Genomic DNA, 18251 nt, shown 5'->3' with positions numbered 1-18251 from the left:
ATATGTTTCATATAAATGTTCCATTTATATGGTAAGGAAAGTTGTGTGGCACTCTGAAGCACATATGGTGCATAGATATACAAGTATGTACCATTTGATTGATTCATGATGCTGTCCAATTTTTACTCACCAGTGCATCATCTTGCAATGAAGCAAAAAAGAAGCCATAGAGCAAGTTAATTTGCTCCTTGTGATCAATGAAGTCAAACATTGCAACCAGCCAACGATAAAAAAGTACCTATTGAGAGACAAAATGCTTATCTTTAGAGAAATATAGCAGCACAGAAGAGCTTAATTCCCCCATCAGAGCTGTTTTAGAAGCCTCTAGCACAAAGTAGGATAATAGATTTTATTTCTCAGTAAAAATTTCTATTTGAACAGAGTCCTTGCATCAAGCTATATTGTTCCAAAACTACAGGCTTTGCACAAAAGGCCACTGCCATTACTCTCTAAGTGGTGCTTCCTTGCCAGCCCTTAAGTGGTTTTGAAAGACTTATCATCAAAGTGTTTAAAAAGATTACCTTGGTGCTACCAGAACACTTGCCGACACAAAGCCAGGAGACCGCCTTAACCACAGAATCTTCTGATATTAGAGTTGCTGGAATCATACACTTGAATATCCGAGTGTTTACAGCACTCCCTAGAAAGCAGACAAACTCTAAATTAAACTACATTTTAGTACCTTGATCATTCCCTTACTATATTATTCACTCTCGGTCCCAAAAATTTGACTTCACACTGAAGGCAATAAAGTAATATTTGATCTCTCTTATCATCATTGTAAAACATAGTTTGAAACAAAAATGTACCTTTAACTTCTAATATAAACTATAAAGCAAATTATTTGGCACTAATATTTTTTATTTAACAAGGGAGGATGAGTACAGGATTTCTTCCTAGGATAATGAAAATGTTTAGAAATTAGATAGTTGGTAATGGTTGCACAATTCTATGAATATGCTAAAAAAAATACCCTGAATTGTATACTTCAAAAAGGTGAATTTTATAGTATGTAAATTACACCTCAAAAAAGGCTTATTACTCCTAGGAAAATTTCAAGGACTTTTTTTTTAATGGCAGAATAGATTCTGATTTATTTAAAGTTACTGACAGACATCCTGCATGAGCTGCCTACATTTAAGAATAAATAGATATATTGGTATTCCCCATCCCCCTAAAAAAGTGCAAAGTATAGCAGAATGAAATAGCTATCCTTGCAAATGGCTAGTAGTAATATTATTCTCTACTGGTCCAATCTTTCTATCATATTCTCTGGCTTCCATGGTATTCTCCCATCTGTTAATAGAAGTGATGTTGCAAGTAGCTTTGTGTATACCCTGTATCAATTTCTGCTTATTAAGGTTTCAAGAATTTTATATACATATATATACACACACACACACACACATATATACAATCAATTTCTTTTTGTATTTAAACATTGTTTTATTTGCCTTATACTGTGGTGATCATAACCATTCACTGAAAAAACACTGTTCTCAACCTCTCATGCAAGGAGAAGCCTCAAAAACATCTTGGATACATGTCTTTAACCACTGTTTTATATGTATTACAGCATGGTCATCACATCCATTCACTAAAACACTGTTCTCAAATTCCCCCACAAGTAGCATTTTAGAAACATCTTATACAGGTCTTTAAACACTGTCTTACACACATTACAGCATGGTGATCACATCCATTTACTGAAACAACACTATTCGTAACTTCACCTGCAAATAGCATTCTCATAAACATCTTATACATGTCTCTTCTTTTCCTAAAGGTATAGGCCTCTTGTTTTTGGTTTTTTTTCCTTGGTGACAAGAATCTATTTTACTTGTAAAGATATGTGATAACTAGCCATTTTCAGCACATGCACATAGAAACTTTGGTTCATAAGGTAGTCTGAATACAAGAAAGGCCTATTTTATAATCTTAGCAGATTGGTTTTATGAAGAGAATAGGAAAAACATACAGTTTTTTAACTGCAACTAATTCCAATCAACAATCTAATTCAAAGTCTGAAAGTCAAAACTAATAGCAAACTGATGAAAAATGTGTCCCCTTGACATACCAAATCTGCCGCTGAGTGCCACATTTAACAGAATGTCAATTCCTTCTGGAGCTAACCCATTCTTCCATGCCACATTTTCCACAGTTTTGAAGTGTCTTTCCAAGGTTTTATCTTTCCTCTGTGCAGTTTTAATGGGACCTAGGAAAAGGAACAATATGAAATAGTGAGACCTTGAAAATTCTTTCACTCCTCAGCCTCAACAGTTACAACTTGGGATACTCCAAAGCAATAGTTTTATGTAAAAAGAGGTCTTCCTAAAAACTCTTCAAAGCCTTTAAAACTCAAGAATTTTTCACCACAATAGCACCTTCGGTGAGGAAAACTGAATCATGCTCTGGCATCTCTGCTCTGAACAAACTAAAATCACTAAACTTAGACTATAAGCTGTTTCGATAACTAGGGCAGTGGTTCCCTGCACATTGGAATCACCTAGGGAGCCTGTAAAAATATCCCGACACCCAGGATGCATCCCATACCAATACAATCAGAAAGTCTAAGACTGGATGCCAGGTACTAGTGGTTTTTAAAGATTCTCAAGTAATCCCAATGTGCAGAAGTTGGGAAACCACTCTGCCAGGACCATGCTTTGCTGTTGTATCCTTAGTACCTAGCATACTGATATGTAGTTACGTGCTCAATAAATGTCCATTAAATAAACAAAATCATGAAAGAGCAAAAATATGCTTTCCTTTAAAAATCCTTCAGGAAAAAAGTGTAAAATATTTTTACAGGAACAGGAGTTAGAGAAGGAAAACAATCCATCTTACCTTTCTCAAAGTATCGCACTGCAATCTGCAGAGCATCTTCAACTTGATTATCACCATGTTCAAAATCTTCCACCACACTGTTTTTTCTGTGTTTCGATATGCTCTTTGAGTCATTCAGGTCCTCTCTTACTTTCCAGGCCGAGAGTCTAGTCTGATAACTATTACTACCTTGTGAAGTCCTCCTTTGTACCTGAGAGTTCTTAACTTTCCTTTCAGGCGCCATTACTGCACACGTTCTACACAGAAGCAAGCGTCGAGTTACCATCAACCAGTCAAACCATCCCTTTTTACTCCACAAAGACAGGGATCACATCTGCCTGTAGTCCCCATATTTAGTACAGAGCCCCTAGCATACAAGTACACAATAAAAAAAACTGACAGCAATCCAGGCAACAAAATCCATAGGTTAACTTTCTCAGAAAGCCCTTGACCTAAATAGGAACAGAGAGAAACAACCCTCCAAGGTAACATTCATCAACTGAACTGGCTTTCTTGTTGGGGTCGGAGTCGGGGCACAGGGACAGAAAGAGTACAGGCAACATAACAAGTTCTCTTAAAATGGCTATATCACATAAGTGAGTCCAAAATTAATTCATCTCATGAACTCAATGTTACTTTCTCCACTTACTCCTATTTTTCTCCACCCTGCCTTGATTGTGCTTTTAATCTTTTATGCTGCCTGCCTTGTCAGTGCTAAGTTAAAACCACACAGTTCAAAAGACACACTGGTTGCCAACCTAAGGATTCTCAGAACAGAAACATCCCCAGCTAAATCACTTGTTCAATAAATAAATATTGAGCAGCATCCATATGCCAAGCACAGTTCTACTTACCAGGGATAAAATAATAAAACAGTCAAGGTCTCTGCTCGAATGAAACTTACGGGGGGTGCGGTGGAGAGGAACATGAAAGTCAATAAATTAGTAAATAACTAATACTGAACATAATATACAGTGATGTGATAGAAAAGGGATGGGGGTGAGAAGCTACTTTGGAGTAAGTGTTCAGAAAAAAACCTCTCTGATGTGACCTTTAAGCTGAGATTTCAATGACAACAAGAAACCAAGCATGTTAAGAGCTGGCGGAAGAGTATTTCATGGAGAGGAAAGATCAAGACATGCTAAGACCTTAAAGCAAGAGCTCTGTATATTAAAGAAACAGCAACAACACCAGCAAGATGTGAGGAGGCGTAGTGGCATGAAAGAGGTAGAGAGCAGTGGGAGATTAAGTCAGAAAGGCAGCCAAGGACTACCATACTGGGAGCCAGAGGAGTTTGGATTTTAAATGTCACGGGCAACTACGGGGGAAGGGAGGAGTGTTAGAGAGGGGAGTGATACCATCCGAATTATGTTTTAAGACGGTTTTAGCTGTAGCGCGGAGAATAGAATCTTAGGAGTCCAAGAGTGGAAACAGACAACAGGGTCTTGTAGAAGCCCAGAAAAGATATAACTGTAGTCTGAATTCAGCCTAAGATGTAAATGATGGGAGAGGTAAAAAATAACTGTAACTGTATTCGTGAAATGTTTTGGAGGTAGACTGGGCAAGGTCATAATAAAAGAACTGGATGTAGGGAAAAGGAAAGAGAGGAAACCAGAATGGCTTCTCAGTTTTTTACTTCAAACGGGAAAGCTAAGAGAATGATCGTAATTGACACTCAATCCCACCTCGCTAAAACAGGTGCGGCCACAGCAGGAGAGCAATATGTATGTCTAACCCACTGGGTGGTTCCAGGTTCCGAGTTGTTTCCTTGGGGCCTAAAAAAGTAGGGCAGGCGAGCATCTTCTGACCCTTTCCGGTTGAACCGTCCCATCGCTCCCCAAGAAACCTCCTTTCACAGTCTCCCCCAGCAGTCACCGAACTTGGCCGCGACGAGTGACCGACCCACTGGGCAGATTCCTGGTCTGAGGGGAAACCCTACACCTTCCAGGATAGTCTTGCTCAGAAGTCAGGAGATTCCCTTCGGTCTCGGGGCCCCCATTTTACGCAGTGTTTAAAAGTATCTCACCTAAAACACTCCTCGGTCCCAAAGCCTCCAAAGTCCAAACATCACCTCCAGGATTCAAACGAGCGGGCCCCGCCCCGCGCATGCGCTTCTGCGGCAACGCAGACGGCGGCGGGGCGGAGCGGCGCGCTCTGCTAAAGCCTGATTGGTTGGGTCACAACTCAATGGCGCGAGGCGGGTGCGCGCGCGCCGACGGTGACGCAAACCCTATGCCGCAGAGCCGCCGGCCCCACCCGCCCCGGCCGGGTGACGCGCGGCGAGGGTGCCGTTGCTGTTGAAACCAGCTGATTGGCTGACGTCCCCACTGTTCTAATAATGTTCGCATTAGTCACTGTGCGTAAAACTGAACAATTAGCGACGCTATTCTTGAATTTAACAAGATCAATTACAATGATCCTTTTGCTCAGATTGTCCCCAAATGTCGCGACACTGAATCTGTACGGAAATATGAAACTGAAAAGTTCAATAAAGTCGGCTTCTCCCATGTTGGGCGAGAGTTAAGTTAAAGGTCTGAGACCTCTTGAAGCTGTCGCTACGAGGTGGGAGGAAAGGACGGCTGAATCTTCCCTCTTTACCGAGGATGGGCACGTACACCTTCCAGGTGTTGTTGGAAACGTGTGTCCGGAGCCAGATGTGACGTAGCTGGCCAGTCAGCACGTAGATTCCTAACTTTGAGGAATCTATGGACCTTAAAGAAACTGGCTAAAACAGCAACAAGGGCTCAGTCTGAGATTTGAACTTAGTCACTAGTTTGATCTCTTACTAGAGTAAGAACTGGAGAGGAAAGATAAAAATTTAAGGACTCTCACTGATTTTTTGAGGTTAAAGCATACCCATAAACTGTAGGCAAAACTTTGCAATCTTGGGGAGAGATGAAGAATCAGACTAAGTTAACGTATTTGGGAAAGACTGTAGCAGAAATGATTATTTACCACATCCCACATGGTTTTCAAAGTACTTTCAAGAACTCTTATTTAATCATGCATGAGAACTGAGTGTTCAATATTTTCTATGAGAGCTGCTCTTCCTTATTTAGTAAAACTGAAAATTTCTCGAGTCATTTTTTCGTAGTTTTAATCCTTTCATAGGCTCAAATGTAAATTGGAAAGTATTTTAAGCTTTCAATCCCCTTCTTTTTTGTAAATGAATTGGGGCCCTGAGTGCTAAAATTAACTTGCTTAATGTGACAAGTCCGTGGTGCTGGAATTTGTACCATTTTGTGGATACATATACAGTGAGAGACGCTGGGTCATCTTTATTTAATATACCTGCAATTTTTTCTGAAATCACTCTTCCACCTTCCCCTGGCATCACCTAAGGAAGCAGAACTCCTCAAGCCTGGAAACTGTATTGAGATCCTAATTCTGTGACTTTCTGTCTTAACGTGCTGACATCTCAGAAGTGTCCAGGAACTTAGATTGGAAAGTTGGTAACCTTATTAGTATATTAAGGTATTATACTTCCCCTTCTCTTTCTTCTCCTCCCTTATCCACTCAAAAATAAAGCAGTCTGACTCCCATGATAGGACCCTTTCTTTCCAGATTTTCATTATTTGTCCAGACCATTTCCTCCAAACTTCAAAAATTTTTATTTTGAAAGAATGAGAGAAATAAGACAGAGAGGTATCAATTAACAAGAACAATGACATTGAAGAAAACACAATAGTTTGTACTCCCCACACACACAACACCCCCACCCCTTTCCCCATCCCTGGCACAATAGTATTAAAACCATCAAAGCACATCTAACAAGGAGAAGCAGCAGTATGTAATGAAGAAAGCAAAGTTTCATACTGCTCAGTCCAACCAACCCGTATCAAATGTCCTTCCCCCAGCTAAACTCCACCTGCTGGAATGATAAAGAGGTGTTGAGGAGGCAACCTTGGGGGTAACTTGGATCTCAGCTTACACTAGCAAAGCTCAGTGAATATTCAATAGGAATAGTGAATCTGTTTGGCAAGGAAACACTGGATACAGCTCCTTTCTCAAATTTCAGATGATTTAAGAGAACGGCTCGAGTTTGAGATTCACAGACTTCTAACAGGACTAATCCCTGCTCCCTCAACTGCAACAGTGGAGCAGCTGCCAAATCCTGGTTAGCTGCTGAGAAGAGTAGAAGTGAGGCAGCTTTTGGCTTAAGAAAATCCCAAAAAGATATCTGGTAACAAGTTTACTGTTTCAGTTTCCAACTGGGAGTAAAGGAGCTTAGTAGGTTGGGCTCAGAGAAAATCAAGGTGAAACTTCCAATTTTATCACTTGAAGAATTAGATTACCTATTGACTGCATATTTCCCTTATTTTAATTAAACTCAATATGGAGTATGTAACATTTAAACAACTGTTAAAAGTAGAGGCTAATTAATTCTCCATATAATTCAATGTCTCAAATTGAAAGAACTTTTTTCCTAAAGTGGTAGGTTTAAGTTTTCAGCTTAATCTAGTGAGGGATTCCCCCATCCCATGGGAACACATAGTTTGATTTATACCAGAAGTAGGATTCTCTTTATAGGAGGTATATTTTATTCTTCCTTCACTAGAATCAGTCTATAAAAGGAAGGATACCTATACAAGATTAGTTCAAGATTAGAGCCTTCTCCTTCGCACATACGTGCGTGCACACACACACACACACACACACACAGTAAATAACATTTTCCCACACATAATCTCACAGTCACATGCTTGCTGGAGTCCATCTCACAAAGACACTTCAATAATTAGCCATATACAGGTACATGCAGCAAGATGTGAGAGTTGACCCAGAGTGATTAAAGGTGGTGCACATATGTCTATGTGGGGAGGTCACTTTAGGGTATAGGTGTACACAAGCCAATTGGGCTATTAACTTGCAGATTATATTTGTCCCTTTCCCCCAAGATAAAGAAATCAAATGAAAAACACACTGACATCTTCCTGGGTGTCATGGAGGCAACTGCCTGGAAGGTCCACTTTTTGCACTTCCGCTTTCCTATGACAACTTCATTTTGCCCTGGGGGGCCTTTTCATATAAGGAGGGCTGCTCCTCAGGATTCCCCGCATTACCAGTGTTCCCAGCATTCCCTGGAGGCGAGGATTTCTTCTCAGAGGACCGGTCTTCAGGCTTTCGGGCAATCAGCAAGCGGCAGGTGAGCAGGATTCCGAACACCAGGGCATGGGCGTAGCGTTTGAGAGGATCCCCAACTAGCTGGTGGAAGAAGAGCACAGCCAACACCAGCAAGAGGAGGAAGAAGTTGGCCACATCTTTGGGACGCCCAGGCACAAGGGTCATGACAATGCCACAGGCCACCTCAAGAGCACCAATGCTTTTGCGGAGGAGAATGGAATTGATCCCCATTTTCTTCAGCAGAGGGAGGGCTCGGACATAGCTCTTGTAAGCACGTTTCTAGAGTGGAATACCATAAGGAAATCATTGCATTAACCATGATTTTAACATTAGAAAACACAAGCGAGGTCCTTCTTCCCCACCATTCCCTTTCCACATCAGCCAAGGGTGTCCTATTTTTCTCCCATGTCCTCTAAATAAAAGCCTTGTAATTAAGAAAAAAAGCAAATTTAGCAATCTGCTGAGATCCCTGTGATTTAAACCTTAGCGATGGCACCAAAGGTAAGAGAATTTAGCTTTGTAGTTTAATTTTTTTCTGATAATAAATCATAAACATTAAGAATTTAAAAGAAAATTTATTGGACCCATAAAAACTGGTACGGATTAGCCACATCCACATTTTCTAGTGCCTACCTTGTCCGAACCCAGGTGCATATGAATCCCAACAAAAATGAAACAAGGTGGTAAAGCCTGACTAATTTGGACTTCTCTAATTTAGAATTTGTAATATTTTATAATAATTCAAAAATGAGCTAAGCTTGAGTTTATATTTGTGGAATCTGTAAAAATAAAAAAGTATGTGCAAAGCAAATAGAAAAATTGAAATGTACGCAAATATTAGCCCCTTGTATAGCTTTAAAATACAGTAAGGCAAAACTCATTCTCATGGTCATTGAGATAAATCCCTAGGCTTTGACAAAACACTACTTTGATTAGCCTGGTTCAAGTTCATTAATTTTAATTCAATAAACTTTCATTGAACACTTATTATGGAATTTGTGATGGAGATATAGAGATGAATAAGACGGGGTCAAGAAGCTCTTGATCTAGTGGGGCGGAACAGATGCATAAACAATATTATAAAGCAGCGTGGCTGGTGGTATATAATAGGATACTGTACAAGGTCTAATTGTAGCCCAAAGGCAGATATCACAGAACAGAGGAGGGAGGCACTGGATCTACTACAAACTAATAGAATTATACTGACCTTAGAGTAATAGATAATCATATTTTTCACTATTCGGATTGGCCCAATCCTCATTTTGTATTAAATTGATGAGATTTTTATCAAGTGTCTTACTCGGTTTGCCCAGTACTTTGTTTTCATTAATTATCCATTAATTCATTCAATACTTATGAAGTGTCTCCTTCTGCTAGGCATTATACTAGGTACTCTGGATACAAATATCAATCATTCAAAGGCCCTGCTTCCTGAAGCTTGAGTTTATAAGAAGAAAAGTTATGGAAATACATTAAGTACAGTAAAGTGTTATGGGCACTGTGTTAAATTATGTAGTAGGTACAGTGGAGGCATACCCGACTGGTCAAATCTCCTCAGATGGGGACTAAGGAAAGTGAGAGTGGACTCTTAAAAGAAGAGCAGGTGCTTGCAAGATCAATAAGGGAAGGGTACTGCAGGCAGAGGAAGCTGGATAAGGAGAGGCCGTGAAGGGCAAAATAGACTGGTGTATTTCAAACACTGCCCTGGTTCAGCACAGGTTGGGGAGGGGAGAGATGTGAGACAGAGGAGATAGATATGAATCAGATCATGGCATGTTGTGTTGTGGAGCTGGACTTTATCCTATAAGCCAGCGGAGCAACATAAATTGCTTTTAAGGGAGGTTCTCTCCGGAAATAGTATGGAGGATGGATTGGGAGAGGTATGCCTGGAAACAAGGAGACCACGTGAGAGACCTGGACTAGAGTAATGACAGTAAGGATAGAGGGACAGGGACAGAGTCAAGGACACTTTGAATGCAAAATCAACAGAATTTGATGTCTTATTGGATATGGACACTGAGGGAAAGGGAGACGTCAAGAATGCATCCGGAGGAAGGGGGGAGGGGAGGGAAGGAATGAGGAACTCAATTTGGGTTGAAGTATCTATAAGACATCTAAGTGGAGATGTCTGGTAGGCAGCTCAGTAATAGAAATCTGGGGTAAAGATACAGACTGGATAGTTATCAGTATGCACAGGTAGAATGTATACAGTGAGAAAAATTGTGTGACAGAGATTTAAAAAATGGCAGGAGGAAGAGAGTCAGAAAAATAGAAGCAAGTGCAGTCAGAAAAGTAGGAGGAAAACCAGGAGAGAGGGCATCATGAGGGCAAAGAATTTTAAGAGTCAAAAACACCAGATGCAAGACAAGTATTATAGGAATCAGGCAGGAAGCCAACTTGACCTCTCAGGAGCATCTGGCGCTTAGAATAGTGTTCACACACTCTAGGTTTAGAACAAATGTTAAGTCATTTCTCCAGTGAATGCACCTTTATTTCATGGACTAATTATCATGAGTGGGACAAGATAATCCTCTATGAGGACTGTTACACAAGGCTGTTGGTTTAGTGAAAAAAGCATGAGTTTGGATTCAAAGAGACTTGGCTTCAAATCCCCTCTCTGTCACTTTCTATTTGGATGTCCACGGACAAATTATTTGCCCACTCTGAGCCTCATTTTCCTGAGCAGGGCTGGGACTAAGGTGAGGTGAGTAAGGCTATCTCCCCTGAGTGCAAAATTTAAGAAGGCACCAAACCATTCATTGATTAAGGTAAGTAATATCCACAACAAACAAAATATCACAACTTTAAATAGAGCCAGGGTCCGACTCTGCACTTGCACGACCCTGCCTCACACCTCTTCCTAATCCTGGCCCTGTCACAGCCTGTCTTTATTTAAAATTTCACCTCTAATCCCTGCCCTGTTCCTGAGCAAATAAGGAAATACAAAGCATTAGTCGTTCTTCCTCCCTCTTTCCATTTTAGGTTAAATCAGGGATTTTCAGAGAAAAATTAGGAGAGAAGTTGTCCAGTAGGCAGAGTAAAACACTGGGCTGAACTGAGCAAGACCCACGTGGAGCAGAGCTGATCTGAGGGTTAGGGCATCTGGGGGTTTCCCCTCACTATTAACATAGATGCTACCTGTCCACTCTCTCTCTCTGCACTCTGGTGATGGTAGCAGGGGGACATTAGGGAAAGAAATCTAGACCCAAGGGGTTTCCTTAACACTTTTAAGTTAGGATCATTTCTAATTAGCAACACAAAGCACCCTAAGAGGCAGTTCCTATATCCTAAGTGTAACCTTCCTATATAATGAACACAGGAGGCAGGATGAGTTTCTTACAGTCGCCTCAGGGCTAAGACTTCGAGATGCTGGCTGAGAGGTTCTGAAAACATTACTTTTTTAGCACGGGCTAACCACCTATCATTCAAGAATAGACTCTTATCTATATTATGGTGGAATCTGTTGGCCAAATTCCAGGTCTTTAAATCAAGTTCCTACGACTTCAGTGATCATTTTTCTCTTCGTTTGGTGTAACTCCATACAACTTTTTCAGTTGTTCATCTAACCTCTTAAACTGCAGCTGTGAATATTTTTACGCAGCTGTTGCCTCTTTCTTTCCTTCTTTTCTCAAGAGGAAACTGCATGTGGATACGCCATTTCATCAAACCTTCAGCTCAAAGCGGAGTAGGTACAGATAGCATCTATTCTCCAGGACTCCAGACAGGGAATGTTTAATTTGTTAGAGATGGGACTAAGCTTAGATGGGGTCTTGACATTATAGGAAACCCTTCATTTCTCCTCCTGTGGAGTAGAATGGAGACATCAAAGTATCCTACTATTGCCAGCCCCATCAATGCTTGGTCTGGGCCGCCTCAATTCTAACAATAGATGGGTCACATGTCTTGAATTTATAGTAATTAGATCTCTAAAGACTTTAATTGTTCTGACAGTAAGAATAAAGAGAGTTGACCTAGTCACCCTCCCAAAAGGCCCTCAAAGTCACTTTGTTAGGCCTGTTTCCTTTTCATTGCCATGACCCAGACCCTGTAACCATAGTATCCTTATAGGGGAAGGAAGCAGGAGAAAGAAGGGTTTAGTCAAATTTTCAAATCCCTTTAATCAAAGGCTGTTATCTAGCAATATCCTTGGGCTAAGCTAAATTCCAACTTTAGTTTTGCCCCTAAATTGCTTGAAGAAAATTATTAAGTATCTTATTACCTCAGTTTCCGCTTTTGTAAATTAAATGAGCATTTTGGAGATTTATTCAAAGAATCATAGCATCATAGCATCAATCAAGGGCCCTGCACACATATTTTATCATTAATGAGCCACACAATTAGAAATCCATATGTTTACCAGCCACAGTAACTATTTTAATGATAATAGCAATGAATCAAGCAGGTCCATTCTTATGCTATGAGAAATGATTCAGACATGAGTCAAAAGCATATGGAGACTTTCTTTAGTCATACATTTTTTTCTTTTTATCATTTACTCTTCACAACACCCCAAGGTCCATGATCTCATATGAATTACATTAAACTTGAACAGCTCACAACTGTCTAATTATATTCATCTTCTATTACAATTAATAATTGATCCAAGCCAGCTAATAGGACAAAATGGGAACAGAGGGCAAGTGGTGTGATCCACTTTAGTTCACTTATGCCAATTAGGTAAAATAAAAAATAATTTGGCTAATATACTGTATAATTCCATTTATATAAAGTTCAAAAACAGGCAAAACTAACCTATATTGTTGGAAGTCAGGATTTACCTTTAGGGAGGTATTAATGAGAAGGGGCCATGCGGGATGTTTCTAGGGTGCTGATCACATTCTGTTTTTTGATATGGGTGCTGGTTACATAGGAGGATTCTGAAAATTCCTGGAGCTACACACTTAGGTGCACATGTAAGTATGTATATTATACTTTAATTCAATTTACAGGGGGGAAAAACTATACTAAAGCAGAAGAGGGCACTGACAAAAATACATTTTGGCTAAAAATCTCAGCCTGGTTATTATCTTAGACCATAAAGGCTACACCAGTGCTGCAAAAGTTACTGACTCAAGTATGATTTTCCTGAATCTCTGTAGGGAAAAAAAAAGCCACATGTGAATCATAAATCATTTCTTAAATGCAATAAAAAGCCATCACATGTTTAATTGCCAAAAATCCATGTGAATGAAAAACACTTTTTAAGCAGTTCTACTTTCCACTGTCATATAATGCCCACCTAAAAAGGAAGCTGGCAAGCCTAGTCCTACTAACCAACCTGGATCCCTCCCAGATTGCATCTAAGGGCAGAAGTGTCTGACTTCCAATGTCAGTCAAAAGTCACTCTGAAACAAGCGCAGCTGTTGGCCATTGAGGGGCTACAATCTCCCTGGCATAAATTCCAATGTAGTTTAGCTTGGGATGGCTTGCTGTGTGAATAAAGCAAAATCACTTCACATCTCAGGGTCAGTTGCGCTTCTGAGGGAATAAACGTACTGTACCACCTCAGATAGCAGTCTAAGTCTAATGCTGTCTTATTATCTAGTTGGAAAGTAATTAATGGAAGTGATTGGAAGCATAAAAGATCACCTATGGACCTTAAATAAACTACACCAACCTATCTGTAGTATTTCCCCAGAGTTACACAACTGTGAGGGCATTTAACTATAGATAAGCAAATCATTCAAATCAACAAACCTTCCTTGTGAGGGGATACAAAACAAAGAAGCAGCAGAGACTTGCCCTGTCTTCCTCAGGGCCAAAATCCCTTGGCTTCGATGTGACCGGATTTTTTGGTGTTTTCTTGCTATTCCATCTGTGGCCCTTTGTGCTTACAGGATGGAACCAGTACTACAAAGAGCTGAATACCAAATTTAGAGCAAGTCAACCATTCGCATGTGAAACTGCCTAGTAGCATTTGTAAGTGTTGTCTCCCAATTTCAAGTGAATTCATGAAGGCATTTAGTCAAGGGAGTGGTCAGTCATGTTGAATTCACGTGGGATTTAGAGTACTCTATAATGACACTTGCTAAATCGGGAGGAGGTATGGGGTGACACATACCAAATGAGCTATTCAAGAGAGGCATCTGGAAATTCTGCATGGGATCCACTATGCATTACCCAGCAGCAAGTGTGGAGTTTTCTCTATTAGCTGACTGCATAAAGGTCTGTTCACCAGGGCACAAGAAAATAGAATCTTGCTCTTCTAAATACCTGATTTCAATCCCTTAAACTGGCCATTCAAATGAGTCAGGAAATCACTGCATAAAATAGAATCAATTATCATCACCACCCCGACCCAGAGCATTTCTTAAACACCTACCATATTCAAACACTGAACTAGATGGTTCCATATGTAATCTCAGTTAACAGTTACAACAACCTTCTGAGGTAGGTGTTATTATCCTCATTTTCCAGATTAGCAAACTGAGACACTAAGATCATCAGGACTTGAACCCAAACCTACATAATTCAAAGCCTGTACTCTTTCCACTAACCTTTCCTGGCTTTCCCAGTAGAGACAGGAAAGAAGTTCATAGTCATTTATCTGTTTGGTTTTTAGCAGCGATTCTCCATGGAGGGGATAACACCTAAGCATAACACTCATGGCTTTAGAACAAGAAAAAAATAGTTGACAGAAAAGCAAAAAAAAAAAAAAAAAAAAGAATCTAAATTTGAAAAATTGGCTTCAAAGTAAAACTAAACCCCAAAATATAGGATTGGGGCAGTTGAACTGGTACAAAAAAGAAGAAAGAATGTGCCAGATATTTTCATGAATCAGTTGTAAGTCCCGACACCCAAAAAAGCAGCTATACCTATTAGTGACTCCTCTATACTGGGGATTTTGAGTCATGGCCTTGGTTTCTAATCTCTGCTCCAATAGCAGCTTATCCTAGGATCTTGGATAAGTCACTAAACTTGCTCTGTTTCACTTTATCGATCAGTAAAATAAGAATAACTTTAAAAAAATGAATCTACCTCACAGAGATGCTTTAAAAAATAATCATAAACAAGAGCAACAACAACACCTTGAGATTTTATACCAAAAGCCACTGCAGTCAATACATGACTAACTCCATCAATGCAGAGGAATCATTCCTCAATGGAAAACACAAAATCCCAGGTGATCATCCCAGTTGATCCATGGTTGGGGTCCTGAGGGGCTTCAACCCCCTTCTAAGAGGCAAGAAATAGCTTCTGAACTGTACAATCAAAAGCCAACCAGAGAAATCTGAAGGGTGGTGACCAGCCAAGACAATGCTACAATGACTCAGTCATTCACTCAGTCATTCAACAAATATAAACTGAGCACCTTCTTTGTACTAGAGCTGAATTGTCCCCACTACCTATGGGTTCAAGAATCAAGCTGGGCCGGCCCAGGCACTATGCAGTGGGCCCTATGCCAGACAGCCATCTCTAGCCTGGGGCCCAATGCTCAACGCAGGAGGGGGACCCTGGAAAAGCGCAGTCTGAAAAATCCTCCTCAAGCTTCATACTACTGTGAAGTTTACCTCCCAGCTAGATGCGATAGTTCTTCCATTCCCTCCAGATGCCCCTGAGCACAGAAGCACAGAACTGTGAGTACACACACACACACACACACACACACGCACAATGGTTGTGTACTGCCGTATTGGATTATACCTATTTAAATATGTTCCTTAGTATGATATGGAATGGTCATATTTGTTTTTTTTCTGCCTTTCATTAGACTGTAATAGACAGCTCCACTCCCTGGGAAGAAACCTACTGTAAACCCATTTGTGGCTGGTCCTCCTCGTGCGCTCCTGCCAAGCTGATAGGAAGCTTCCCGGTGACTCCATCTTAGTTGGATTGCCTGCAGAACCTAACACTGTACTTAGGGTGCAGCTTGGGCAGCCTCTAAAGCAGCTGAGCAGGGTCTGGGAGACAGGGAGTATGCTGAAGAAGGGTACTATGTCCCTAAGGAAAGGAAAAGCTTAAATATACCTAAGGGGCACACACAGAAACATATGAATGTATGTATATATGAAAAGGAAAGAAAAGCAAGAGCATATGCATTTATTTATAATGTAACACCAAACTACTACTGCCAAGACAAAAATATAGTGGCATTTCCCCTCCACCCTGTCCCTCTGCTTGTGGTGGCTTCTGCTACCTCACCTCCCCTCCCCTTCCCAATGCAGGCTGCCTTGGATCCTCATTTTGACCTGATTTCAATTCCATCTGGTCAAACACGCTGGGAGGAGGGAAAGGGAGAAGGAGACACACATTAGGATTTGCCACTGGGGCTATAGACCTTGGCCCTTGAGTCCTGGCCACCCTCCCTGACCCCAGAGTGATCCTGTGGTGAGGGAGACAGGGAAAACACCAGCTCCAACCCTGAGACAGAAGCCAGAGCTGCTTGCAAACATTTCTGAGCATCTACAATTTGCAAGACTCCATCCATTTGCAGCTCACGTTGAGGGGCTCTGGAAGGCTCCGCGGTGGGCTCCAGGAGAGCTATTTATTCCTGTCAACTGTTAATAAGTGGGGCTCTTCCTCCTCGCCTCAGCCCTAATGGGGAGTCCCCCTTGCCTTTTTTCTCTCTCCCTCCCGTTCCTCCCCTAAGCTCCTTTCCCTCTTGACCTTGAGAGCCCAGTAATGGGCTCCCTCCCATCACTGGCAGTCTGGCAAAGGCAGTGAGAAGCAGGTTCTCTTCAGCTCGGGCAGGGAAATGAAGAGGCAAAGTGACAGGGAGAGAGAGATGAGAGACCGAAAGTGCTGGAAACATCCCCTGCCATCTCCTCATACTCCACAGCACAGGAACAAGTCCTCTTCACGCCCAGCTGGGGAGAGCAGCCCAGCCCCCAGGTTGCGGAGGAGATGTTTTGGCCAGTCACCTTCAGGTGATTCTAACTCTGCAGAGGGGAAAACCTGCAGAGGGCCTGGCCCTGGGCAGCCACAGGAGGCCAGGAGGAGATTACGGACTATTTGGCAGGAGAGAAAAAGCAGACTGCAGATTTTGCAGACTAGCCCACAAACAAAACAAAATAAAACAAAACATCCAGCTCTCCCTTGAGAGAAGAAGCAGGCTGTCAGTGACCTTTATTTGGACCAAGACTGCTTTGTCTCACGGCTACAGACACACGCCCAGCGGGCTAGGGGAAGACCATCAGCTCTCCGCCTGGGATGAGGAATACCTTTCCCGCCCCTAAAAACTGCTTGTTTTAGTAGCCCATTCTCCCTCAGCTCTTTCCTGCTTCCCTTTTGTTCTTCCCAAAGATAAATAAACTCTCCAGCTTGCTAAACTCTTAGCTCTAAGGGAAGGAATCGGACTCGCAGACTGGTTGCCCGGACTTTGGGTGTGCTGGAAGGAGGGAAGGGCTCCTGCCGGTGACAGGTGTTACGCAGGTTTCAGCCTTCTGGTTTACTTGGGGTTGGGGGGTGGGGGGGTACTCGTTGGGCAACCCCTCCCCCAACTGGCATTCGGTGGCACCAGAACAGTTGCTCCCGGCAGAGCCCACAAATGAAATCAGCTCTTGTCCAGCTGCTCCTTCCGAGCTGCAAAGTTGTTGGGGTGGGGTAGGGGTAGGGGTTAAGGGGCTGGGACCATGGACCGGGAAGGAAAGAAGGGGAGAGGTATTCGCAACCCCTCGGGGGTGCGCTCCTCATCACCCGTCTGCTTCACTTACCATCTCACTGTAGGCATCCTTGCTGAGCCTGGGGGTTAACTTGATAGTCCCCATGAAAACAAAGAAGAGTCCCAGGGCCACTGAGAGGGCCACGACAGTTACGGTTCTAGGGGATGCCATGGGATCACCAAGGCAGGTCCCGACTAATCCTGCTTTGCGCACCCTGTCTAAGGCGCAGGCACTTAGGACAGAGAGAGCTAGAGAGACGCTGCGGAGGCAGCAGGCAGCTAGAATGACAAAGGGAGAGGAGGGAGCTCGAGGGAAAAATTGAGAGATCGAGATTCAACCTCTCTCACTACAACAATCGCTGGGTCCTAATGCCCCACGTCTGCTCCTCCCTGGCCAAAAGCACTGTCTCGAAATTAAACGAAGTCCTAAACTGAGGTGGAAACTTGAAGTCTTAAACGGGGGAAAAGGCAGATTGCGCTTCGAGTTCAGTCCCTGGGCTGCCTCTGCAATGAGGAATTAAGGAAGACCTTTCTACCACTTCCCACCAGGATCATTTTTTAATCTCTATAATCATTTAATTATTCACTCTTTTTTTCAGCCTCTCTCCTTCTCTCCCCTTTGCCTTTCCTTCAGTCAAAACATTAGTCCTTGGAGTTGCTGGTTTCTACAGTTGGTAACGGCTCAGGAGAAATCTGCAAAGTT

General features: G+C 41.9%; 2 protein-coding genes across 3 annotated transcripts in view; both read right to left on the bottom strand.

Moving 5' to 3' along the window:
* Positions 1 to 4947, bottom strand: part of CENPI (centromere protein I) — a 35011-nt gene extending 30064 nt beyond the window's left edge. Inside the window, exons 1-6 of one of the 2 annotated variants that reach the window (XM_074359028.1) lie at positions 4850 to 4928; positions 4509 to 4598; positions 2845 to 3080; positions 2078 to 2215; positions 522 to 640; positions 131 to 238 (exon numbers count right to left, since the gene is read on the bottom strand). In XM_074359028.1, coding sequence (XP_074215129.1) covers positions 131 to 238; positions 522 to 640; positions 2078 to 2215; positions 2845 to 3067 — 588 coding nt within the window. In that variant the 5' untranslated portion in view covers positions 3068 to 3080; positions 4509 to 4598; positions 4850 to 4928. Of the gene's footprint in view, positions 1 to 130; positions 239 to 521; positions 641 to 2077; positions 2216 to 2844; positions 3081 to 4508; positions 4599 to 4849 lie in introns of both variants that reach the window. The other variant, XM_010969772.3, reaches the window with a different exon arrangement.
* A 1503-nt stretch (positions 4948 to 6450) lies between these two features.
* Positions 6451 to 17852, bottom strand: TMEM35A (transmembrane protein 35A). The gene is made up of 2 exons (XM_010969771.3): positions 17601 to 17852; positions 6451 to 8226 (listed from the first exon to the last, which is right to left on the bottom strand). Exons 1-2 carry the CDS (start codon positions 17718 to 17720, stop codon positions 7813 to 7815), a joined length of 534 nt encoding a protein of 177 aa, XP_010968073.1. The 5' UTR covers positions 17721 to 17852; the 3' UTR covers positions 6451 to 7812.
* Between the last annotated feature and the right edge of the window lie 399 nt (positions 17853 to 18251).

Source organism: Camelus bactrianus, chromosome X, assembly GCF_048773025.1.
Source record: "Camelus bactrianus isolate YW-2024 breed Bactrian camel chromosome X, ASM4877302v1, whole genome shotgun sequence".
Classification (NCBI taxonomy): domain Eukaryota; kingdom Metazoa; phylum Chordata; class Mammalia; order Artiodactyla; family Camelidae; genus Camelus; species Camelus bactrianus.
Note: the sequence above shows the minus strand (reverse complement) of the source record. Positions and strands in the feature narration are given on the sequence as shown.

Bases quoted from the DNA above. Each gene is read 5' to 3' on its own strand.
- TMEM35A (XM_010969771.3), bottom strand. From the start codon at position 17,720: ATGGCATCCCCTAGAACCGTAACTGTCGTGGCCCTCTCAGTGGCCCTG. The intron at 8,227-17,600 runs GTAAGTGAAGCA...ATTCCACTCTAG, and splicing joins AGGATGCCTACAGTGAGATG to AAACGTGCTTACAAGAGCTA.